General features: G+C 32.9%; 1 protein-coding gene, 1 long non-coding RNA gene and 2 pseudogenes across 4 annotated transcripts; 2 read left to right on the forward strand and 2 right to left on the reverse strand.

Moving 5' to 3' along the window:
• Positions 1 to 288: 288 nt before the first annotated feature.
• LOC146926160 (glyoxylate/hydroxypyruvate/pyruvate reductase 2KGR pseudogene) lies at positions 289 to 3725 on the forward strand (annotated as a pseudogene). The gene is made up of 2 exons (XR_015007922.1): positions 289 to 690; positions 2934 to 3725. The product of XR_015007922.1 is annotated as a glyoxylate/hydroxypyruvate/pyruvate reductase 2KGR pseudogene (transcript).
• A 2416-nt stretch (positions 3726 to 6141) lies between these two features.
• LOC146926161 (rop guanine nucleotide exchange factor 12-like) lies at positions 6142 to 9899 on the forward strand. Of its 2 annotated transcripts, none has more exons than XM_085758531.1 (7): positions 6142 to 6734; positions 7086 to 7202; positions 7354 to 7508; positions 7597 to 7671; positions 7986 to 8246; positions 8593 to 8913; positions 9118 to 9899. In XM_085758531.1, the coding sequence occupies exons 1-7, from the start codon at positions 6467 to 6469 to the stop codon at positions 9532 to 9534; spliced, it is 1614 nt and encodes a 537-aa protein (XP_085614657.1). In that variant the 5' UTR covers positions 6142 to 6466; the 3' UTR covers positions 9535 to 9899. The 2 variants fall into 2 exon arrangements, with proteins under 2 accessions (XP_085614657.1, XP_085614658.1); XM_085758532.1 differs by having other exon boundaries at positions 6550 to 6734; positions 7097 to 7202; positions 9118 to 9691.
• A 750-nt stretch (positions 9900 to 10649) lies between these two features.
• On the reverse strand, positions 10650 to 11979 carry LOC146926162 (F-box/kelch-repeat protein At3g23880-like; annotated as a pseudogene).
• Positions 11980 to 14442: 2463 nt separating this feature from the next.
• On the reverse strand, positions 14443 to 14990 carry LOC146926163 (uncharacterized). The gene is made up of 3 exons (XR_015008109.1): positions 14754 to 14990; positions 14579 to 14679; positions 14443 to 14505 (listed from the first exon to the last, which is right to left on the reverse strand). It is a non-coding gene; the product is annotated as an uncharacterized LOC146926163 (long non-coding RNA).
• Positions 14991 to 25915: the final 10925 nt, after the last annotated feature.

Genomic DNA, 25915 nt, shown 5'->3' on the forward strand with positions numbered 1-25915 from the left:
TTATTCACATCACATATGTCAGTCAATAGCATAAAATGACGAATATGATATATTTAAATCTTAAAAGTGTTGATTTGATGACCAAAATTATTAATTGAATCTTGATCAAAACTAATTTTCATCATAAATCAATTAAATGAATTCAATTACTAATAAACTAAAAAATTATCTACAAATTTTAGTATATCTTTTTCTAAACCATTTTTTTCTAGAGTATAGAAATTATAAAATTAAAATAAATGAATTAAATTAAAATTGATATAGTACAAATTGAAAATAGAGTTAAATATGTTTTTGTTCATGTTAAATTTTCATTTTAGTCTCTCTACAATTTTTCTTCAACTTTTCCGCATTTGGGATTTCCCAGAAAAATCTCAACTTTTAACTCAACACGGCGCGTCGATCCGTGCGGTGGTCGGAAATGCAAGCGCCGGCGCCGATTCTAACCTCATTGAAGCATTGCCGAAGCTTGAGATTGTTTCCAGCTATAGCGTTGGTGTTGATATGATTGATCTTAACAAGTGTAAGGAGAAAGGGATTCGTGTGACGAATACACCTGATGTTTTGACTGATGATGTTGCTGATTTGGCTATTTGTTTGATCCTTACGCTTCTTCGGAGGATTTCGGAATGTGATCGATTTGTTAGAAGTGGAAATTGGAAGCGTGGTGATTATAAGTTGACCTCTAAGGTAAAACGCTAATGATTAAGTTTCTAAATTGACGCTGATACTGTTGAAAATTGTGTTCTAGTTCTATGTGTCTGTTTGGCAAGTTCCATTTTTGAGCTTATAGTTTATAGCTTATGTCTTATAATCTCATTTGACTAAAAAAAATATCCCTTTGGTAACCGGCACTTTCTCATGAGTTTATAGTTTATTTTTACTAGCTTATAGCTTATCATTATTTATTCTAATTTTACTTTTGTATTCTTAATTGAAAAAAAATTAAATTTTAATTAAATATATCATTTTTATGTCATTTCATATTTATAAGTTAGTTCAACAGCTACCAAAAAATACACATTCAATTAGCTATAAGCTAACTTATCAACTATCCGCTATCATCTATAAGCTAGCTTATCAACATCTATTCACAATTTTCCACCAAACAAAGTGTATTAAGGGCCCGTTTGGATTGGCTTATTTTTTGAGCTTTTGAAAAATAGCTTATACAAATAAATAAGCTTTTATATTAATTCATGTACTTGTAGTGAGTACAATCTTTAAAACTAGGGTTTAGAGCTGTTTAGATCATGCCATGAGAATGCTCCCAAGGGGGCTATTTATAGCCTTTCTTGGGCTTGGTTATCCGTGACTTACGCCCCAAGTAACTTGGGCCCTAAGCCACGTTTAGAGCTTCCTAGGTGTTTCTAGAAGCCTTCTGAGGCCACTCCCTTAGAAGGACGCACCTAGGGCTGTTCTGGCCTTTCTGGAGGACGCGGTGCCCTTAATTACATATCGACGGTCCAATTCATAAGTTCTCACTAATGAAAACTATATCTTCTTAAGCTGTTTTTTTCATAAACTACCTTGACAAGCTTATGAATAATACATAAAAGCTTATTTATTTGCATAAGTTATTTTGAATAAGCTAAAAAATTAGCCAATCCAAACGGACCCTAAGTCTTATTGTGTCTAGACTCTAGGGTGGTATCACATTTCACAATTCTTAATCACAGCTGAAACATAGTTTTAGGTCAGAACATAATATGTTGTAGGTGGAACATGGTTTTAAATTGTGGTTCGCAACATGCACGGAAATTGTTTTAGGTAGCAACATAGTTTTAAATTGTGGTTCGCAGCTGCAGTCATGGTATAAAAGATTTAGAGATGTCTGCAAGACTGCAACGGCATCACAATCATAATGTTAACTGCGTTGGATGCATTTCTCTGCAATATCAAGGCTTGGAGTATAGTAGTGCTCTATTAGGATCCCTTTATCTCCACTCTTCATCATGGTTATCGAACTCGCAAGTTGACTTGTATGAGTTGACGTTTCTAGATAGGAAAATTGAGTTCCATATAAACTCGTGTTTCAGCAAACTCAGTTGAACTAATACAAACTTGTTCATATATCATACATGACTGAGTTTGATAAAAAGGCAACATCATAATCAATATCATGTTATTCATTGTAGGGTTTCTACATTTTTGTTCCCTCTCAGTGCTTCCCTGCAAAATGAAGCTGTATTTGCCATTTCTGAATCTCACGTAGTTAGGAGTTGTGAATCTCATTGAATTGCACAGTATGAGTTCAGTCATGGTTGCATCCACAAACCAACTTGCGGGACTTGGTTTCTAAATGTTGCTTATGTCATTTGTTTTTATTTAACAATGTCATTTTTATTGATAATGTATCTTATGGTTCATGGTTCATAATAAGATTCAATTAATTTGGAAAATAAGTTTTCTTATTCACAATTTGAATCTCGATTTGATAACCTCGGTTCCGGCCTTACCACCCAAGACCTACACTTTTGTTCACTCCTTTTTTGCAATCTTCCAACAATCCCCAGTAGGCAGTAGAAACATCTGCTAGTGATCCAATTCACCCATGAAGTATCACTACTGCATAAAAGTGAACCTGTGACGCTGCTCTTGCCATTAATAGGTTCTTTTAATAGTACTTTTATATTTGGTAAACATGTCGAGTCTGCAAAAGCTTTACTAGTTTGCGCAGACTCTCGAGTTTGACAAACTACCCATATTTTAATATTTACAAATTTGTAATCTTTCATAAAACAGTGAAAAACATTTAAAAATTGGACGCAGTGATCTATCATCATGTTGCAAGGGTTGCAGAGCTCCAATCATATAATTGTGTCACACTGCTCATTAAAACCGGTTATGTGTATTCTCATGTAGTACCCCCTCCCCCCTCCATTTTCCAACCTGAAAATAATTTATTTTTTCATCCGGTATTTTCGTTGCAGTTCTCTGGGAAAACCATTGGCATTATTGGAATGGGAAGGATTGGCACAGCAGTTGCCAAGAGAGCTGAAGGTTTTAATTGTTCAATATCCTACTATTCTAGAACTCCAAAGCAGGAACCAAAATACAAGTACTATCCAAGTCTTGTTGAGTTAGCATCCAACTGCGACATACTGGTTGTTGCCTGCCCTCTTACAGAGGAAACTCATCACATCATCAACCGGGAGGTCATTAATGCACTTGGTCCGAAGGGTGTCCTAATTAACATTGGCCGAGGTAAGCATGTTGATGAGCCAGAGCTGGTCTCTGCATTACTTGAAGGTCGTTTGGGTGGTGCTGGACTTGATGTGTATGAAAACGAGCCTCATGTTCCCGAAGAACTATTTGGGCTAGAAAATGTTGTCTTATTGCCTCATGTTGGAAGCGGCACGGTAGAAACTCGAGCTGCCATGGCCGACCTTCTTCTTGGAAACTTGGAGGCTCATTTCCTTGGAAAGCCACTGTTAACTCCCTTGGTTTAATCTGCATGCCGCTTTTGAGCTACGGACATAAGATTGATTGGCCGTTGACCTAGAAAATTTGATGGAATGACCTCCATTCAGTTACATCATCAATTAGCGTCTCTTGTGATGTGGATTTGAGGATTGTGAGAGTTTCAAATATATTGTTGCTTCAATGATCATTGTAAAGAATAAGTGAGTTTATCTTAATCGTGTGACATCTTATTCTGATTAACACTCGAGATTTGTTATGACTTTAGCCAAGAAATTACCTGGTGAAATAGCTTTCTGTTATTATGTTGCCTTCAAATTTTATTCCTCAACTAAAAAAAATGTTGCTGAAACACAATTGATATTTTGATTAGGTTGAAACTAGTGTCTAGTTTTCTATTTGCAGGTTGTATTGTTCTTCAATCACAATTAATCACATAGACTGCGTATCTAACATGGTAACTATAAGTATAACTATTTTAAATATAAATATAATTGAAAGGCAGTCAACATGATTTATATGTTACAATTGATGGACATGTTTTTTCTGTCATGCACTGCAGATTTAGGAGCAGGTGGACATGTTTGAAGTGGAGGAAAGAAGGCATTATGAAAAAATAGTGTGCAATTAGGATAAGGAGTATCTGCTTTTTGTACAAGGCTCTTGGGTCTATGCAATTTTTAAATTCAAAAATTCAAGATTGGCTACAGGTTGTGTGACAATTCCTACTTACATTGAATGTAAAAGGTTCTAAAGCTGAAGTAGAGGTGGTTGGCATCACAGGGAAATCTGGTGGATTGAAATTTGCAATGCATGGATTTGTAATTCTTAAGACTTGTGTGTACTGATACAGTCCGATCATAGGGGAATTTGATTTTCAAGAATGCCTCTTACTGTGTTGTTAGAGTGAAGTGTTTAAAAAGAAGAGTGAAGTGTTTAAGTATCCAAGGCCTAAACTTTAACTGAATTAAGTATGGCAAGTCCGAAATTTCTTTTTGATACAATCTCAAACCCAATAATTAACTGAAGTTAGTCCATCTATAAAGAAATAGACATTCTCTGATCTACATCTAAATGAATTTAAGGGGAAAAAGACCAATGAAACTTCAATAAATTAACATACTGATATGAGAAACGTTAAAGAATACATTCGCCAACTTACTATTTTTCACTACGCGCTCTTTTATTAGTTAAAAGTTGCGACATTTAGTTCTTTTAACATAGGTACAATATTCTAAAAATGATATTGGAAATGCACTGCTTCGTATATGTTTTATTTAAGGAAGCCAAGTATGTGGGTAGAAAATCATATTTCCCATAAAAAATAAACCACAAACGATCTGTTGTTTGCATGCATTTACCAAATCAAGAGATTAATATCGTATCTCCATTTTGAAAAGGACTTTCAAATATGAAGCCTGAACATATTGCCAAGTATGTCTCAGGCAACCAAGAAAGTATAGTAGCCAGAGGAGAGATTGTCTTGAAGTTCTGGAAATGTTGTTGAGAATAAGAAATAGGGACAAAACTGTATTTTAATTTTAATAAATTAAAAGCAAAGAAACTCACGATTCCATTCCATACTTCTCAAATTAGAGGGGAACAAAATTGAGTAAGTGGTGGGATTGGATGAAATGCATTCCATTCTATTCCATTTCATTCCATCATATTTTAAATAATCCAAACAATGGAACATATATTTAATCCATCCCATCCCATTCCATCATGGATTTTTCTGTTCTTATTTAAATTCAAAATTAATAAAGTTGAGTTTTGGAATACCTAACTAACAAAATTCAACGTTGACAGAGTGGAGAATTTATGACACCCTATACAATGGTTATACAATCTAATTAAAGATTCGAGGTATGTGCTGGTGGCATCTTACCAAAAAAAGAAAGCCTAGTAGTATAATTAAAAAACTAAGGACATTTTCGACTTCACAAGTACCACTGTCTCCATTTATCAAAAAAGTACTACTCTCTCCTAACTATATATATTATTTAAAAATGTATTTAAAAAATATGTATATTTTGTGTATGGATATTCTTAAAATACATTTTTGTGTAAAAATATGTTCAACTCTTTTTTTTACAAAAATATGTTCAACTCTGTCACCACAAAAAACATGTTCATCTATACCTTTATCTTTCGATACTAATTAACACTTATTTTTTAATACTCCGGTTCACAAGAGAAGGATACTTAGTAATTTGAAGTTCGGCTGTAAGTTAAATAAAGTATGGTCAAGAATTATTCCACACAGAAATCGAACTAGGTTTTCTTGAACAACTTATCCGTATCAAGCAAATTGACATAGAACTTATATTTAAAGATGATTTTTTTTTTTTAAATGAGAGTTAATAAAGTTACATCTCTTTCAAGTGTGGCATGTGATTAAATGAGAGTTAATAAAGTTACATCTCTTTCAAGTGTGGCATGTGATGGGAGAAAACAAAGTCAAGTTTATTATTTTCTTTTGACGAAAAAGTGTAAGCATACATATCTGTCTTCCCTGGTCTTAAGCAACATTTGACCCTTAAATTAGAACCTTAACTCAACCACCCAATTTAACACATCATTGTCAAAACAGATTCCTCCTCTATACATAAAGAAAAAATAAATAAAAAGTGCAATTGTATTTATTATTTGTTTATTTCTCAAACTCTTAAACCCATTAGTTTCTTACAACATGCACCCCACGTTCAATGAACCCAGCTCAAAAAAGAAAGGAACACAAACCCTTCCATCAAATAATCACATCCAACCTTTTTCTCAAATTCTCTTTCTCCTAAAAAAAACCAAAAAATAACAAAAAAAAATTAAGAAAAATAAACTCCTTTTGGTTTCATTTGGCTTAATCAAATCTCCTCTTGGTGTTTTCCTTCTCTCCCTTGCAATGCAAGTAACATAATTACCCTATAGGGAGTTAGAAATGGAAACCCCATAATTTGTTCTTGCTTGTTCATAATCCCTTTAGAATTTTCCATAGAAAATTTATAATAAAAAAGGGAGGAAATTTTTTTGAAAAAATAAAAAGGAAATGGTTAGAGCTATAGAACAAGAACAGGAAAATAACAAATCCAAACTATTCAATTTCAGAGGAATGTTTGAGAATACAGGAAGACATACAAAAAGTTTAAGCATTGAAAGTGCTAGCACATTAGATCCTACTTCTGAGGATGATCCTGCTTCATCAAGAAGTCAAGGATCAAAACCTTTAAATGATTCTGAAAGGGTTCTTGCTGACAAATCAAGAACAATCAAGGAGGAAATATTAGCCAAAGAAGCCAAAGAGAAGCTATTACAAGGTAAATATTAACTTCGACTATTAGATTTCAATATACATTCTTTTTGGTCAACCAAGATATCCCCGCGCACAACTGCGAAAATTAATCTCTCGAGGCGATTGAAATTCATTTACGGATTTGACCTTAACCACCAAATGTTTTGCCATACGCACCGGTCAGGGATTAGACCCCTAATGAAATGGTTAAGGGAAAATCTCAATATACATTACTTTTATATGATCATGCAAAAAGTTTTATATACTAATAAAGATTAACATGCATAAGGGGTTTTGGAAATGTGAATCAATTTCATGCATTTTATTGGGTTTGTTTGTCTATAAATTTTGATATTTATGGTTGGATTAAATTCAGAAATGGAACAGATGAAGGAGAGATTTGCTAAACTACTATTGGGGGAAGATATGTCTGGTGGAGGAAAAGGTGTTTCTTCAGCTTTGGCATTGTCAAATGCATTAACAAATCTTGCTGGTATGTTTTATTTTCTTTCTCCTTGAGCTAAGATAATAAAGCATTTTCTCTATACTTCTGAATTTTGATGGAGAAACATTTTGCTTTTTCCTTCCATTTTCAGGAAATGTTTCAAATTATTCATTGTCAGTTTCTTCTTGAATTAATGCAGCTGCTGTTTTCGGTGAACAAAAGCGCCTAGAGCCAATGCCACCGGAAAGGAAAGCAAGATGGAGAAAAGAAATTGATTGGCTTCTTTCGGTCACCGATTACGTTGTTGAAATGGTTCCAACACAGCAGAAATCCAAGGATGGTTCAACCATGGAGGTAAAAAAAACCTCCTCTTTGTTCTCCCCATATGTTTAGTTCATCACATTCTTCTTATATCTGATTCAACATTGTCTTTGATTAATAGATTATGACAACGCGACAACGAACTGATCTCCACATGAACATCCCTGCCTTGAGAAAGCTTGATACAATGCTTATTGTAAGATCACAAATCCTGAGTTAAATATGATCATTATATGTTGGTTTAAATATGTTTTTAGACTTGATAATTATGCCGAATTTTGTTTTTAGTCCCTGTATTCACTTCTCAGTCCCACAAGTTACAAAATTGCACACTTTTAGTCCCGAACGAGCATGGCGTTTTGTGGTTTTTACGGACTAAGAAGTGGATACAAGGAATATAAACAAAAACTGTAAGTTTTATAGGACTAAAGATATATTTAATCCTGATTTGTTATATAGGATTCAATTGGTTGAAATTTCTGATAAACTTATGATGATGATGATGATCAGGATTGTCTAGATAACTTCAAAGACCAAAGTGAATTCTACTATGTATCAAAAGATGCTGATGATCCAAAAGGAAAAAATGATGACAAGTGGTGGTTACCTACACCTAAAGTACCTGCAGAAGGTTTATCTGAAGCAGCAAGAAGATTTTTGCAGTATCAGAAAGATTGTGTGAATCAAGTACTTAAAGCAGCAATGGCTATAAATGCACAAACTCTATCAGAAATGGAGATTCCTGAAAGCTATATTGAATCCCTACCTAAGGTATGTAAAACAGAAACCGTGACAGTTCGAATTGGCTTATTTTAGTTTATCTATTGGCATAGCACTTATGAGACTGTTTAAGAGAACTTATGAAAATAGTGTATGACATGTCCACAAACTATCTAGGATAGCTCATTAAAGCAACTCATAGGTTATATGAAAATCATTTGATTTGATTTTATCTTTTGTTATAAAGAAACTTATGCATTAGCACTTATATAATAAACGCTTAATTTGTTTGTACAACCAGGGCGCCTTGTATTTGCTTAGAAGCTATGTTGGTTCAAATTCACACACGACATTTGTTTTCACACCTTAAATTTTTGTTTTCTTTCATCATTCACAGAATGGAAGAGCAAGTCTAGGAGACATAATCTACCGGAATATTACTGATGAATTTTTCGATCCCGATCAGTTCCTAGGGACAATAGACATGTCATCAGAACATAAAATTCTTGATCTCAAGAATAGAATTGAGGCATCAATAGTGATTTGGAGGAGGAAGATGAACCAAAAAGATTCCAAATCAGCATGGGGTTCTGCTGTGAGTTTGGAGAAAAGAGAACTCTTTGAAGAGAGAGCAGAAACCATCTTACTTCTCTTGAAACATCGGTTTCCCGGACTTCCACAATCTTCATTGGATATAAGCAAAATCCAATTCAACCGGGTAAGAATATGTCCTGTATGCATCTTGATCTCTTCAATCACAATGTTGCATAAACTTTTGGCAATTCTTAAAATAAAATCATACTATTAATATAACAAGTATTATCGGAGATGTAGGCACAACCGCACTTTTTGTTTGTGTTTATTAATAGGTTTTCTTAAGAGCCGGATTTTCTGTTCTAACAAGTATTATTTATTATGGCAGGATGTAGGGCAAGCTGTTCTTGAAAGCTATTCAAGAATATTGGAAAGTTTAGCCTTTACAGTGCTATCAAGAGTAGAAGATGTACTCCATGCAGATAGCCAAACACAAAATCCAACTCAAGGAAGAAGAAGCAGTGTGAGAAATCCAGTTCCAAAGCCAGACAAGTGTCCAACTCCAAGAGATGTAGACAGAAGTGACGCGGAAACACCTTGTTCGATGACACTATCGGATTTCATGGGTTGGAGCAATGATCAAGCTGAATCGTTCATTAGAAGGGATCCTTTCGCTGTTTCAGATGATTTGGACAAAGATATTGATACTGAAAAGCTTCCAAAACTTCAACCCATAGTGACTGATAAGAAAGCGTCCTACGTTGAAAATATAGGAGGTTTGAGAAGTCCAACATCACGCCATTGATTATTAAGCTAAAAAAACAAAGAAATTCTATATAGCTTCAAAAGAGGGAGAGAAGCGAAAGAAGAATTATTTATTTATTCTTCATCATCTATTCTTTCTTTTTTTGTACATAAAAAGATGAATATGCAAAATCCAAAGGGTTTGAAGCATTTTGTCATCTATGATGTCTTCCTTGTTAGAGGGATTTGTTGTAGTCTGGAAGCTACAAAATGTGGTTCGTTTTACGAATTCACGTTATTCCATTGTAACTTAAGAAAACCAGATACATAATTCAGCCTATGATGGAAGGAGGATTAATCCTTTATGCATACATGTAATCAAACCCAGAACCATTATTCTTGCTTCTGGATTTTCCTTTCACTTTCTATCCTGTGTAATATCCCCAACATTTTATTGTTTTCCTCCTTCATCCAGCATCAACTTTGGATCGGATATTTTAAAGGAGTCATCCAAACTGAACCGCGAACACAACTCTATTTGGACGATTTCTTCTACCAGCAAACTCAAAGCTAATAAAACAGCCAAAAAGTTGGTCAGGAATTAAAAATATAGAGACAAGTTAAAAAGTTATAATGCAAGTTCAATCATATGATCCTAAAGCAGTTGCAGTACAAGTGCAAGAATAAAAATATCAATCAATGCGTTAAACAATATCCGCATAATTGTAATTGAAAGGGTATAAATAAAATCGGATTTATATCTAATATACATGTATATAAATTCACAAATTCGTTTTTAAGATTCAAATATACATAGATGTCCAAGTTCTAAAGATAGAAATAGAACAATCGCGTAAACTCATTCTGAAGTTTCATCACCTAAAACCAAAAGTATCAAGAGAGACACAATTCACAATGTAACCTCAACTCAACCAGACAAATGCACTCATTATTTGTAACAAAGTTTTAAGCTAAATGAAATTATTGTATGTTTGGAGAAATAAAATAATACTGGTTTTTCCTTTTCTTGTCAATCTATAGATCTGCAGATATAACAAATATGTCCAAGTCGTGTATATTTTTTCATGCATTTTTTCTAAAATATAGAAAGCCCTTTAAGGATAATCATCTTCTAGTTTATATAGTTAAGGCCAGCAAGAGGCAGGATAATTGTCGATGTCTGAAAATTGCCAAACCTTTTGGTTATAATAATATAAAACAAATAAAATCATTAAAAGCACAATCAACCTAAGCATTCATAAAAATGATTATTCACACAATCTATTACCAATGAAACACAACATATATGAATTTATATAAATTCAAATAAGCAACGGTAACTCCGGCTCGCTCCACTCTATGATCCCTCTAACTATAGATAATTGCTTCTCTTTTGTTACTAGTACACGATATGAGTGTATCACCATCCTTAGAAAGAAGCAACGGCAAAAATTGAAGAGGATACTTCAGAGTATAGCTACTAAAGTCATAATCTAATTGAAGACCATGATAACTTATTTTGAGGAATTGAGTCCAAGACTCTTCAACCCCAAATTTTTTCATATGCCAAATAATAAAATCGGTTTCCATGTAAGAATAAGAAAAACATAGGCAATCCCCCAACACACCAAGTTCTGGCTCTGCAGGTGCTACCTTATCAAAACCCTGATGCAACAAATACTGATTGTATTGTATGTCTCAGTTCCTAGATCAAGCGAAACAATAACAAACTGCTCAGCCATAAAATCCTGCACATTAAGCCAACTATATTCAATGTTACCATGAATAGCCAACCAATTAAAAGTGCCATTAAAAAACACACCATCATACTAATAATTCACTAATTTACGAAAGCTCAATGCAAAAGGAACAATGGGGAAACTTTCAATATTTCTCTAAACATTATCAGCAAAACTTAAAACTCTCACCTTGCTTCTCAATGAATGTAACATGACACAACGACTTTATAAATGCCAGTTGAATTATCACAACCAAATGTGAATCGAAAAAATTCTTGTCTCACGCTAAAGTAACAAAAATATCCTAATTCTTCAGAAATTGTCCTAGAGACTGGGTTCCATAAACGGAGCCAGTACTCGTGATATGCACCAGTGTGAGACTCACTGGCCAAACAGATCAATCCATTGCAGGAACACCTTATGTCGTTTAAACAATAATAAGGATTGACGGAAAGGGCAAACGACAGGTTATTGAGTAAATGATATATAGGGTATGGAAAGATGCTGAAATCTTCGTCGTGTTCATCATCACTGCCATCAGGGGACTCTCCGGGGATATGTTTGATGTGATTCGAGAACAGTGTCAAGTGAGGATTTCATGTTTTTGATTTCTTGAGGTGCAAGTTCACGAAGGAAGGATTGGAAATGAGAGTGTTCCAACATTCACTTCCACATTTGAATCGAAGAAGTGATTTTACAGGAAGTAATAAAAGGACCTCGGTGAGGAGATCACCGAGGAAGAACATTGGTGACCGAGTCAGAGACATGGTTGAACGTCGTTGTAGCAATGCTTTAAAGTAGAATAAGTTTTATTATTTTGTGTTATAAGCAAGTTTTGACAGGATCCATTTTTTATGCTGACTTTGACAAATTCTATCATTGGCGATCCTATTTTTAAGAATCGTTTTAGAGCTCAAAGAAAGTGAAAAACATGTTTGGTAGACTTGTTTTAGAAACTAAATAAAAAAATTGTTTGATTCCGTTAAAAGACCCCCTCTGTTAACAACAGTCATGATCAAAATTGTGCATCCTGCCTCCTCTGTTAAAAGACCCCCTTCGATACCCAAAATTATTATTATTCTTTGGTTCTTGACTAGCAACTTTTTGATCATGACTGTTGTTGACAGCAAAGGCCGTGGGTTGTGGGTTATCATCCACGTGGACCCCATAATTAAATTGCCGCTCTTGTTGTATAACCATGGAAAATGTCTTGGTGATATGGGGTAATGGATGGATCAATCAACATAATCTGATACCTGACATTGGTAAATTGTTCGTTAAGGCCCTTCAAAAATCTAATCACCAAATCTTGCTCTATGCAGTCTTGTGTGAGTTTTAGTGCACCACAAGAACACGGAATCGAACATTTGCAAATTTCACACGGAATCACCAAATTTGAAGCATTGAATTTAGAATAAATATTCAAATTAGTCCCTACTTTGTAGGTCGCTCTCAAATAGGTCCCTACCAATGAATATTTCAATAAGGTTCCTAAATTGATAGTAAGCGGATCAACTTGGGGACCAAATTGATTGTAAACTTGTTAAAATATAGAAACTAAATTGTTTAAGTATGGACACTCTAAGCAAACTTAACTTTTCTCCCAAACCTTTTGGTTTGACCATAAATGAAAAGAACTAGTTATACATTTACACAAGGTTTAGCATGTGACTTGCATAGAGTGATATTGGCCAAATATGAATTGCTGTGCTTTTGAAGTTTGAACTCTTTTTTTCTTAATAAAATCAATCTCATGCAAATAATTTTTTTTTTACTTCAAGCTAATCTGAAACAAAACAACAAAATGATATTCTAAATGTGTATCAGCAGTAAAACATTGATCTCTTCAAGCACTCCTGAACTGCAGGTAGGGGAGCATCAATATTAACTTGCTTATATATCTTTGCTCGATAAGCAGCCAAGTGGGCATACTGAACCGGTGGAACTGTACAAAATATAATGTGAATTGTTAACATAAAATACAAACATCAATGTAGGAAACAAAAAACTAATTAATGTTTCAATTTCCTAGACATCCTGAACAAAATATTTGAACTATTTTTTACAATCATAAAATTTTCTCACCAAGTGAAGTACTATACGTGCATTTGCCATATCTGCACATAATAAAATAAACACTTCATAAGTTATTTGAAAAAGGTGCTTAAATTCTTATTGCTAACTTACTGAATGAAATAACGAGAGGAAGTGAGCAAAACTAAAAAATTCCATGATTTACTACTTACGTATAACATAGATCATATGTGAAGTTTTGCAACGTATCAGCAGTAAATTGGTTTTCATCCCATAGCACATGGTAATGTGTCAGCCGCGATGTTCCCTGCCAAACACAATGGTGTTAAATGATAATAATCCAATTCTAAGAAACGAGTCATTCCCTATGTACACAATTTTACAGATATGGCAAGTGTAACTTCATAAATTTTTATAAACAATCACTGGATAGAAGTCATAAATTATTTACAGAAACAAAGTTTTACCCTATAAACACTCGCACTGTGCAGATAAAAGTCGAACTCTGTTGGTTGACATATCTTAGAGTCCACGACGGTACCTGCAAAGTGATTAGCCTTTAAATGATTTTCGTTCAAATTATACAAAATCCTAGTTTATGATAGAAACTAGATGTTTCCAGCACATTATGATCATCAAACAAGATTTAAAAGGAGTATGATTTGTATAAAATTGCAGGTCAAGAGCCAATAATTGTAGGAATTGGCTTCAATGAGATTTTCTCTCTTGTAGCCAGGCACTGATCAATCAGAATTCTCTTAGCTATTGTTACACAGTTTGATCTAGAGTTAGAAAAACTAGATGTGAAAACTGCTTTCCTACACAGAGATTTGCAAAACATATAAAATTATATAGTAAATACTATACCTGGAACTATGTTGCCTGTGCTAGGAAAAAGCCTAGTGTGATGGCGCTTCTGTACCTCAACAAATGTCACGGGAGGTTTGTATTTCGGATCAATTAAATAACAAGCCTGGTGGATGAACAATGGGTAAGAAGAAGAAAAAAATTGTAAATGAAATTTAGAGAAACCAAGCAAAACAAAGGAAAACATTGTTTACCTGGTAGATGGCACCAAGTTCCTTGGAAAGAACCTCATCAAATTCCGTATTCCCTACTCCATCTCTGTGATTAACCAATTTTAGATTTATACTAAAAAAAACACAAATAAACACAACCAGGATTTATTGCCTTACCTATACATGATTATGCCGTCCGGCCTCTTGTTAGTTGCTTCAATGAATTCAGAGAGATGTTCCCTAAAAAAACATAAAAAACTAAGAAAACAAGCATAAACTTAATGTAAAAGATTACATATGATATGTTAAGTACCTGATCATAATACGAAGATCACGAATGATCTCCGTCTTTGCCTCTTGCTCAGAAAGCTTGCATGCATATTGATTCATGTTCAAATCTTTTGAAGCGACAACCTATAAATTCAGAGAGGGTAATTTAAAAGCTTAAAAGTATTGAGGTACTCAATTAAAATTAAATTCATACATACAACGGCTAGCGAGATTGGTTGTCCATGAGTGGGGTGCGTAACATCCGCCCCGAATATTATCATATGCTTGTCTCCCAATTGAGGAATGCTCTTCGAAATCACACTGTCTAAAACAGTGGTTGTTCCCCCAAGTTTCAAGTTTAATTTCAGTGTTATATTGTACAAATATAAATGGGGCCCCTTGTTGTATTCCACAGTACTTATAACATGCTTTGCTAAGCAACATTGAGACACAACACCTAAGTTAGTCTCGCAGAAACACTTGAGGCATCCTGTATTTTAAAGCATCATAGAATTTAATTTTTTAATTAGTAATGATAAAATGAGAATGAAATTTCAATTCACAGTACTCTCATATTCAAGAATAGTATATGTTTACCATATATCTGGTTATCAACATTGGGTAAAATTGCTATGATCAAATCCGGCGGATTTCCTTCAAGTTTATCCATTGCTTTGGAATAACACTCTTTGACAACTGTGTCAACTTGGGAAGGTGCTCCTCGATGTATTGGTATTACTGAATTAGGCGTAAAAATCTGATTGCACATAAAAAAAGGTAAAGTTAAAGTTATGTGCATAAAGGTAAGTTCTGTGAGAAGTGGCACAAGGAAGCATATGCATACCATCCCATTTGCCCTACAACTACTTTGAAGTTCTTGGCAGAATCTTCGACAAACATCGTCCGTTACATCCTTTGAAAAGTTTAAGCATAACCAACTTTTTACTTGTCGGACATCAAACATTTTCTGAAAAGATTAGACAGTAAACCTTGGTAAACATAATTTGAGCAATCTGAATAAAAAACTTTTGCATACAAGGATCAAGGATGATATAAATACCTTTTTTTGCATGTCCCATTTGCCTGACTTAGGAACCAAAACCTTTGCACCACTAACATAATAGTTAAGCTGTAATGGAAACTATAACATCATTTCCATAAAGAAACGATATTAAAGATATCAGTTAAATTACATAATGGTGAGAGATTAAATTCCTCAGGAGGAGGAAGGATGCGAGCTTTAACTTCAGTAAGGCTAGTACAAATTTTGATACCACACGATTTTATCCACTAATCATTGTTATAGTCATTCCTTTCTACAATCTGAAAATAACAGCAACACCCTTATATGATGCATAGGGGTGGCAAAACGGGCTTGACCCGCCGGGCCAGCCCGTTTGGCTCGCTATTTTTGGCGGGCTGAGTCGAAGTTTTGAACTCGCTTTTTATAGTTGGCTCGGCTCGGCTCGTCTCGTTGAAAAGCGGGACGGGCACGGGGTGGGGCGGGGCGGCCCGCTTAACTCGTTGGAAACAATTATGTTACAGCGACAACAAGAGGAGGAGGAGGAGGTGCACTATATATTCATAACTTAGATGATGATTGACTTGGAGTTGATTGACTTAATAAAAGAATTATGTTGTTGCTGCGATTATTTTGAGAATTGTTTTATGCTTTTGGATTTATCTTGGTTGTTTAGTTTATTTTGAGACTTATTTTATGCTTTTGGATTTATTTTGGTTGTTGGATTTATTTTGGAACTTATTTTATGTTTCTTGATTTATCTTGGTTGTTGGGTTTATTTATTTTGAGACTTATTTTACCCTTTTGGATTTAATTTGGTTGTTTGATTTATTTTATGATTTGTTTTATGTTGCGCATTTGCCTTATTTTGCTATTAATTATAATGTTGAATTCGATAATTTGTTAATTATCTTGTTTTTCACAAATTTATTTGTCACCTATTCTTTTATATATTTTTTATTATAAAAGCAACATAGTTTTTTTTGTAACAATTAAGTTGTAAAAGAAAAATCAAAAAAAGTTTTTTGTTTGGCGGGCCGGCCCGACAACTCGCAAGTCCGCCACTAAACGGGGCGGGGTGAGATTTTGGACTCGGTCACTTATTTTGACTCGGCTCGTCTCGTCTCGTTTTTAGCGGGCTTAGACGGGGCGGGCCTAAACGGGGCGGGCCGGCCCGCTTTGCCATCCCTAATGATGCACCAATAACTTATGTTAGTGTCTCACTAATAATAAATAGGATATCTGCTGACCTTTATGAGAGTTTTCTTCTTAGAATTGGGATCTTCAGCTTCAAAGATTGCAGCTTGCATCCTGTTCGCCGGAAGTGAATACCTTTGGCAACTAACTATGTTGCAGACCTGAACACAAACATTGAACATAAAAAAGCTGAAAACCCAAATGAAAATAATCTAAATAAATACTGCAACTTACTTCCATGGGCATGTACACCTCTTTTGTCTTGCTTACTCTTAAACAAGGCCATCCAACATGCTGCAACTTACACTTGTAGATATCATTAAAGTACTCAGCAACTGTATTGTATGTTCCGACTTTGAATCTATATAATGTGTTAGAGTAATGTCAGACAACAATTTTTTTTATACCAAATTAGACAATAATTATGTGATTGTGCTACTGCTTACTCCAAATCTTCAGTTCGTTCATCTGTGAAACCATAAATTCGATACGTCAGTTGGCCACCTTTGACCTTATTTTTAATCCTTCCAATGCCTTTTTGACCTGTCATTATGAATGGATAAACAAATACGTTAAGTGTTAGACATTAATAGTTATTCTCACAGAAATTTACGTCGTAAACTTAACCATCGAAATTTCAGCGGGGATGAGATGTCTCGGCATGTGGTTGCCCAACTTGAGAAGCTTTCTTACATAATCTATCATAGATATTGGCTCATGAAACAGAGATGTTGATGTGTCTGCACGATGAAAAACAAAATTTTAGTCTACGGATAACTTTGGCAATGAAAAAATGTCGGATTAAAATTAATTTACGAACCAATATTCATTGACATTTCCTGCTGAGTATGATGAACACTTTGCGTAAATCCTGGCCATTTTTAATTTCCTTCACCTAGGCTCTTCGTTACACCCGGAAGAGGTGAAAAATAGCTACTTCCAAACCGATGGAATCTGCAACAAAAACACACTTAGAAGCCAAACACATTGTCACATTGATCTAAAAGGTCAGTACATAATAGATAAAGAAAGTTTTAAAACGAACTTGTCTCTTGGATTTTGTGAAAAAATAATTTCAAGAATCCTAGCTGCTTTGTAAGTTTCACTAGGTGTGCTGTTTTGTTTCAGTAGTTCCTGAAAATTCACAGATTTAGTATGACGCATATTCACTACGTAGGTCCTGCAATTATGATCTTTATCTTCAACATCAATCTTAGTGTGATGTGTTTCAAATGGTTTACTCCCTCCAATCAGTAGCTTCTTTCCACCCCCGTATGCGGGACAATTCTTATGGAGTTGTTCCTTCAATTTTTTCACGACTCTATGCTTGCATACCAGATGTGGAGTTGGTTCAATGATGACATATGCAACCAAAGCACCATATTCAATTAATGATAGGCTTTAACCACAATACGTTACCTACTTTATACACTTGTACTTCTGTAGATGAAAATTTTGCAAGGAAATGGTTTGAAGAAAGAAGATATGGAGTGCCTTTGTTCCCTAACTCAGGGCGCAAGGCTCTCTTGTAAGGACCACAAAATGAAGGAAGGCCTGCACCTGCAGATGAAGCGGTCGGAATTCATTTGATCATTTGCATCTTTGGAGTAACATTCAAGTTGCTCATCAGTAAAGGTGCCAAGTGAAATTCTTCCTTTCATTCTGTACATCAAAATAGTAAAGTTCAAACTAACAAACAAAGCTACTACATAGAAAAACACAAGCAATATAGAGCAAAGCAGGAAAAATTTACTATGACTTGAGCATGAAAATGCGTGAACACTCTACATCAACAATGGATTTATTGCTTGAATCATTAACAAGTATACTTTTAAAATGAAAAGCTTATTCTGGATTGAGCTCTCTAATTTTGAGACATCACATTTTGGTTTTCATTTTAAAAGTATACTTGTCTCAACATAAACGTTGTTCAAAAAAGTTTCAACATAAACGTTGTTCAAAAAAGTTTCAACATAAACAGAAAAGAAAGCCCTAAAATCAAGAGAAAAAAGGTTCACAGTCATAATTTAAACATAAACATAAACAAAAACAAAATCAAACAAATCAGAAGCTAAAGTGAAATTAACAACATAAAATAGCACAAAACTAAGATCAAGAGGAAAAACACATTCACACTCATAATTTCAACATAAACAAAAACAATATCAAACAAATTAGAAGCTAAAGTGAAATTAACAACATAAAATAGCACAAAACTAAGATCAAGAGGAAAACACATTCACAATCATAATTTCAACATAAACAAAAACAAAATCAAATAAATCAGAAACTAAAGTGAAATTAACAACATAAAATAACACAAAACTAAGATCATGAGGAAAAACACATTCACAATCGTAATTTCAACAAAAACAAAAACAAAATCAAACAAATCAGAAACTAAAGTGAAATTAACAACATAAAATTGCACAAAACTAAGATCATGAGGAAAAACACATTCACAATCATAATTTCAACATAAACAAAAACAATATCAAACAAATCAGAAACTAAAGTGAAATTAACAACATAAAATAGCACAAAACTAAGATCATGAGGAAAAACACATTCACAATCGTAATTTCAACAAAAACAAAAACAAAATCAAACAAATCAGAAACTAAAGTGAAATTAACAACATAAAATTGCACAAAACTAAGATCATGAGGAAAAACACATTCACAATCATAATTTCAACATAAACAAAAACAATGAAAAACAAAATTTTAGTCTACGGATAACTTTGGCAATGAAAAAATGTCGGATTAAAATTAATTTACGAACCAATATTCATTGACATTCCCTGCTGAGTATGATGAACACTTTGCGTAAATCCTGACCAATTTTGCTTTCCTTCACCTAGGCTCTTCGTTACACCCGGAAGAGGTGAAAAATAGCTACTTCCAAACCGATGGAATCTGCAACAAAAACACACTTAGAAGCCAAACACATTGTCACATTGATCTAAAAGGTCAGTGCATAATAGATAAAGAAAGTTTTAAAACGAACTTGTCTCTTGGATTTTGTGAAAAAATAATTTCAAGAATCATAGCTGCTTTGTAAGTTTCACTAGGAGTGCTGTTTTGTTTCAGCAGTTCCTGAAAATTCACATATTTAGTATGACACATATTCACTTCGTAGGTCCTGCAATTATGATCTTTATCTTCAACATCTATCTTAGTGTGATGTGTTTCAAATGGTTTACTCACTCCAATCAGTAGCTTCTTTCCACCCCCGTATGCGGGACAGTTCTTATGGAGTTGTTCCTTCAATTTTTTCACAACTCTATGCTTGCATACCAGATCTGGAGCTGGTTCAATGATGACCTATGCAACCAAAGCACCATATTCAATTAATGATAGACATTAACCGCAATACGTTACCTACTTTATACACTTGTACTTCTGTAGCTGAAAATTTTGCAAGGAAATGATTTGAATAAAGAAGATATGGAGTGCCTTTGTTCCCTAACTCAGGGCGCAAGGCTCTCTTGTAATGACCGCAAAATTAAGGAAGGCATGTACCTGCAGATGAAGCGGTGTCTTCGGAATTCATTTGATCATTTGCATATTTGGAGTAATGTTCAAGTTGCTCATCAGTAAAGGTGCCAACTGAAATTCTTCCTTTCATTCTGTACTTCAAAACAGTAAAGTTCAAACAAACAAACAAAGCTACTACATAGAAAAGCACAAGCAATATAGACCAAAGCAAGAAAAATTTACTATGACTTGAGCATGAAAATGCTTGAACATTCTACATCAACAATGGATTTGTTGCTTTAATCATTAACAAGTATACTTTTAAAATGAAAAGCTTATTCTGGATTGAGCTCTCTAATTTTGAGACATCATATTTTGGTTTTCATTTTAAAAGTATACTTGTCTACGTTGTTCAAAAAAGTTTCAACATAAACGTTGTTCAAAAAAGTTTCATCATAAACAGAAAAGAAAGCCCTAAAATCAAGAGAAAAAAAGGTTCACAGTCATAATTTAAACATAAACAAAAACAAAATTAAACAAATCAGAAGCTAAAGTGAAATTAACAACATAAACTAGCACAAAACTAAGATCAAGAGGAAAAACACATTCACAATCATAATTTCAACATAAACAAAAACAATATCAAACAAATCAGAATCTAATGTGAAATTAACAACATAAAATAGCACAAAACTAAGATCATGAGGAAAAAAACATTTACAATCATAATTTAAACATAAACAAAATCAAACAAATCAGAAACTAAAGCGAAATTAACAACATAAAATAGCACAAAACTAAGATCAAGAGGAAAAACACATTCACAATCATAATTTCAACATAAACAAAAACAATATCAAACAAATCAGAAACTAATGTGAAATTAACAACATAAAATAGCACAAAACTAAGATCATGAGGAAAAAAACATTTACAATCATAATTTAAACATAAACAAAATCAAACAAATCAGAAACTAAAGCGAAATTAACAACATAAAATAGCACAAAACTAAGATCATGAGGAAAAACACATTCACAATCATAATTTCAACATAAATAAAAACAAAATCAAACAAATCAGAAACTAAAGCGAAATTAACAACATAAAATAGCACAAAACTAAGATCATGAGGAAAAACACATTCACAATCATAATTTCAACATAAATAAAAACAAAATCAAACAAATCAGAAACTAAAGTGAAATTAACAACATAAAATAGCACAAAACTAAGATCATGAGGAAAAAAACATTTACAATCATAATTTAAACATAAACAAAATCAAACAAATCAGAAACTAAAGCGAAATTAACAACATAAAATAGCACAAAACTAAGATCAAGAGGAAAAACACATTCACAATCATAATTTCAACATAAACAAAAACAATATCAAACAAATCAGAAACTAAAGTGAAATTAACAACATAAAATAGCACAAAACTAAGATCATGAGGAAAAAAACATTTACAATCATAATTTAAACATAAACAAAATCAAACAAATCAGAAACTAAAGCGAAATTAACAACATAAAATAGCACAAAACTAAGATCAAGAGGAAAAACACATTCACAATCATAATTTCAACATAAACAAAAACAATATCAAACAAATCAGAAACTAAAGTGAAATTAACAACATAAAATGGCACAAAACAAAGATTATGAGGAAAAACACATTCACAATAATAATTTCAACATAAACAAAAACAATATCAAACAAATCAGAAACTAAAGTGAAATTAACAACATAAAATAGCACAAAACCGAACAAGCAAACTTCCAGAAGCACAGAATAGAGAAAAACACATAAACATTTTTTTTTTCGAAACAAAATAGTAAATGCAAACCACAAGAACAAAACAGTAGCGATTTTTTTTAGGAAATGAGTTATGGTACCTGATAAATTGTTGAATAGAAAACTTGAAGTGAAGAAGATGAAGTAAAAAACAGAGACCGAAGCTTTGGCGCAGACGATGAAGTCGTGTCTGAAAAGTTCAAACAGAGAGGGAAGGTGGAGAGAGAGAGAGAGTTTTATCAGAGTGATACGGTTAGAGAGAGAAAGAATGCAGAAATGAAAGAGCGGGAACATTGGGACCCTTTACTTTTCCACAACAATCTCAAATTAAGAATTCCAAGAGTCGGTGTTTTTAGTTAAATGTTGTGTGGGTTATAAAATTGAGCAAACTTTATGTGATCATAGTTTTATGTCTATTGCTGAATTCCATTGTAACTGCAACGGTCCAAATTTCAAACCCTCAATTGATAACGCTCAACTTCGACTATGTTTTTATTTTGAATATTCTTGCATAAGTTGGTTTGTTAATCAGTTAGATTTTAAATATGAACACTAAATACGGGTATTGTATTCATTTTTTGTTCACATCTTTTATCAAATAGATATAGAGTATTATAAATTTAAGTTTCATCAAAGTTTTTAAAACACTTTTCGCTCATTTTCCACAAAACCTTCGAAACAAAGTTAAGATAACTGTAACCAAGTTGCTTGGGCTCCAGTGGCAAGGAGCTCCTTCCAAGGTCGATCCGGGGAATACCCGGTTCGATTCCCAGGGGGAACAATGCTTGGCCAGTGCGCATGCCTCTACGCATGAGCCGAATTAGTCGCCCACCTTTGGTGGGTCGGAAACCGGTGCGAAAGCAAAAAAAAAAGTTAAGATAACTGTAATGAAACAAAGTTACTAACATGTGTTTGGTTATGCGGTGACGAGAATTGATTTTGATTAAAGTGATTTTTATAGAATTGATTTTAGTTAAAAGTGAGTTGCAGGTAAAGTGATTTATGTTTGGTTACCTGTATAATAAAAGTTATTTGTATGAAAAGTGTTGTTTGGATTTTTTGTGTTAAAATTGCTTTTGGATGTGTAAATGACCAAAATGGGTTTTCTTGTATGTATTTAAATTAGATTTCATTTATTTTTTTCTACAAATTTCATTTCCATTTTTAGTTATTTAATTTTATGTACCATACTAAATTTAATACAATTGTGTAAAAATTATTAAAAAAAAAAATTGGTAACAAAAAATTCATATAACTATTTTATTTTTTGAAGGAATATATAATGATTTTATAAAACAATATAATTGTGCAAACCTTATTAAAAAAACATTTAGTAACTAAAATTCATAAAAATTATTATTTTTTCTTCAAAACAATAGAATAATGGGCTCTATGAGGATCGTACAGGCCTGTATAGAGAAAGCAAACAAGAAAAAAAATCAATGTCGTCTATGAGGATCGTACAGGCCTGTACAGTGTCGTCTTCTTCAACCTTCCGATTTCTGCAACAACAAAAAAATCACAGTAACAAACAACAACGGAGACTTCAATCAATGGAAATATAGAGCAATGAATTTCTCATAAAGGTGAAGGGGTTTTTCAAATATAAAAAGGTATGTGAAAGAAAGTGATCAGATCCAAGGGCAAAAGAGACAAATTAATGTTCTAAATTTCTACGGTAGGGAGACTCGCTTTCCAAAAACTAGGAAGAGCAGCTTCATGAAAAATCAATTTTAAAGATGAAAAGCACGATGGCGGTGGAGTTTTGGTGGAGAGCCAAACAAGTCAAAATCACTTTTGATGATGTTGAACGTGCGTTGGAGGACTCTCACCGGGTAACCAAACATGGACTAATATTGCTATTAAATTGTTTATTTCTTTTAACTTTTTGATTTTTAGATTAAGGAACTTAATAATTGAAATACGATCGAAATATAAGTAAAATCTGACAAGAAATTATTTCATTTAGATTCGAACTCGAATTTTTCTGATTTTTTTTTTTGTTGAAAATATCAAAATGAAATAATTTCTTTTGATAACTAAAAAATAGCTTTTAACCCAGCACAAGATACTATCAACACATCTTTTTTTGTTCACATACTATCAAAAGATATAGAGTATTAAAAATAACTAAAATCTATTTTATACATTTACTACCATCATACACATACTATCAACCCAGCACAAGATGTACCAGAGAAGATAGCTAAAAAATAGAGCATAAGTTCACAAGTATGAAATAGAGGTTAGCCAATACTCAAACAACAAAAGGGGTTTTGACACCAATTATAAAAGTTATAATAAAAAACAACAAATTTAATATTCTTCTAAAAAATTCATATTTCAGGAGAGCTTAGTAACCAATTTAGTCGAATACGTTAGTATGATTTTTTTTTTTTTGAGCAAACGTTAGTATGATTTCTCTATTTCGAACATATAACTTTTTTTTAATGATTGAACTTTTTTTTTAACAATAAAGGACTGAACATATAATGACTTATAGTATAATACATTCCTTAAATATGATATAACTTATAATATAATACATCCCTCAAATAAACTTATATGGAGTAATAAATAAATTGTATTACCTAATATATATATGACTAAAGATCCATAATTTATATATGACTAAAGATCCATTAAGTGCGTTTACTTCTCTTTGAGCTTAATTGTTTTTTTAGGGGAAGATTAAGCTTAATTGTTTTATATTATGTTTAATAAACAGTAAAATACATTTGTCCTCGTGAGCTTAGCTCAGTTGGTTGGGACAATGCATTATATATGCAAGGTCTGGGGTTCAAACCCCGGCCACCACAAAAAAAAAAAAACAGTAAAATACATTTAGGACACTAATTTTAAAATATTTAGGATATTATGTTATTTAGGATATTATGTTAGGGCATATGTATTTGTGAAATTATGAAGTTTACTTTTCACATAATAGTGTAAAAACCATTTATACACATAGAAGTCTCATAATTAAATTCATCTCTACACATAGAAGTCTCATAATTAAATTCATCTCAAAATAATTCCTTTCATAGATATTGAGAGAGAGAGAGAGAGAGAGAGACAGTGGGTCCCTCCTTGTCCTTTCACCCAATCAATCAATTTCAGAATCCCTCCGAATGTGTTGTTGCCATTGGGGTTTATTCGGACAAGTGTCGTGTTGGGGGACCCCTTTTCCTCTTCTCCTAATCAAATTCAGAATTCCGAATATTTGGTAGTTTTCTTTTTGGATAAATGTTGTTGTTGTGTATTTGTGATAGATTTTGTAAGAAAGTATACACCAACCAAATATTTATTTTTTAAATAATTTATTATTTTATTCAAAAATAATAATGTATATATTGTGAGTTTAATTTGATTCTGAGTTTAATTAGTATGTATCGTATGTATACAATTATTTTACATATGTATCCAATAATGTATTATTATGTTAATTAATAAATATGAAAACACATGAGTTGTTTCATTAATCGATATTACAACGTATTATTAGATACATATGTAGAGTAACGTCATACTAATAATTAAACTCTTATTTTATTCGCGTTATTTACTTACTTGACTATCTTAGTTGATTTTATGTTTTATTTTGGAGAAATATTTTTGCATCTGATGATGGTACTCAACTCTCAATTCATATGCTTTCATTTTAATATTCTTACATAAGTTGGCTTTTTCTTTTTTATACAAATACATAGGTTGGTTTGCAAATTAGTTAAGTTTTAAAGATGTACCATAAATATCGGCATTGTATTTTTTCCTCACATCTTTTATAAAAAAATATTTTAAAATGTTTTTAAATGAGTTTCGCTCGTTATTTAAAAAAAAAATGAGTTTTCGCTCATAACAAAAGAAAAATCAGTTTTCACT

The sequence above is a fragment of the Medicago sativa genome, chromosome 4, assembly GCF_051527215.1.
Source record: "Medicago sativa cultivar Bolivia chromosome 4, Bolivia_mono, whole genome shotgun sequence".
NCBI classification, from domain to species: Eukaryota; Viridiplantae; Streptophyta; class Magnoliopsida; order Fabales; family Fabaceae; genus Medicago; species Medicago sativa.

Excerpts from the sequence above, each read along its gene's own strand:
- LOC146926161 (XM_085758531.1), top strand. The coding sequence starts at position 6,467 with ATGGTTAGAGCTATAGAACAAGAACAGGAAAATAACAAATCCAAACTA. Across the intron at positions 6,735-7,085 it reads CAAAGAGAAGCTATTACAAG|AAATGGAACAGATGAAGGAG; the intron begins GTAAATATTAAC and ends GATTAAATTCAG. Across the intron at positions 7,509-7,596 it reads AGGATGGTTCAACCATGGAG|ATTATGACAACGCGACAACG; the intron begins GTAAAAAAAACC and ends TTTGATTAATAG.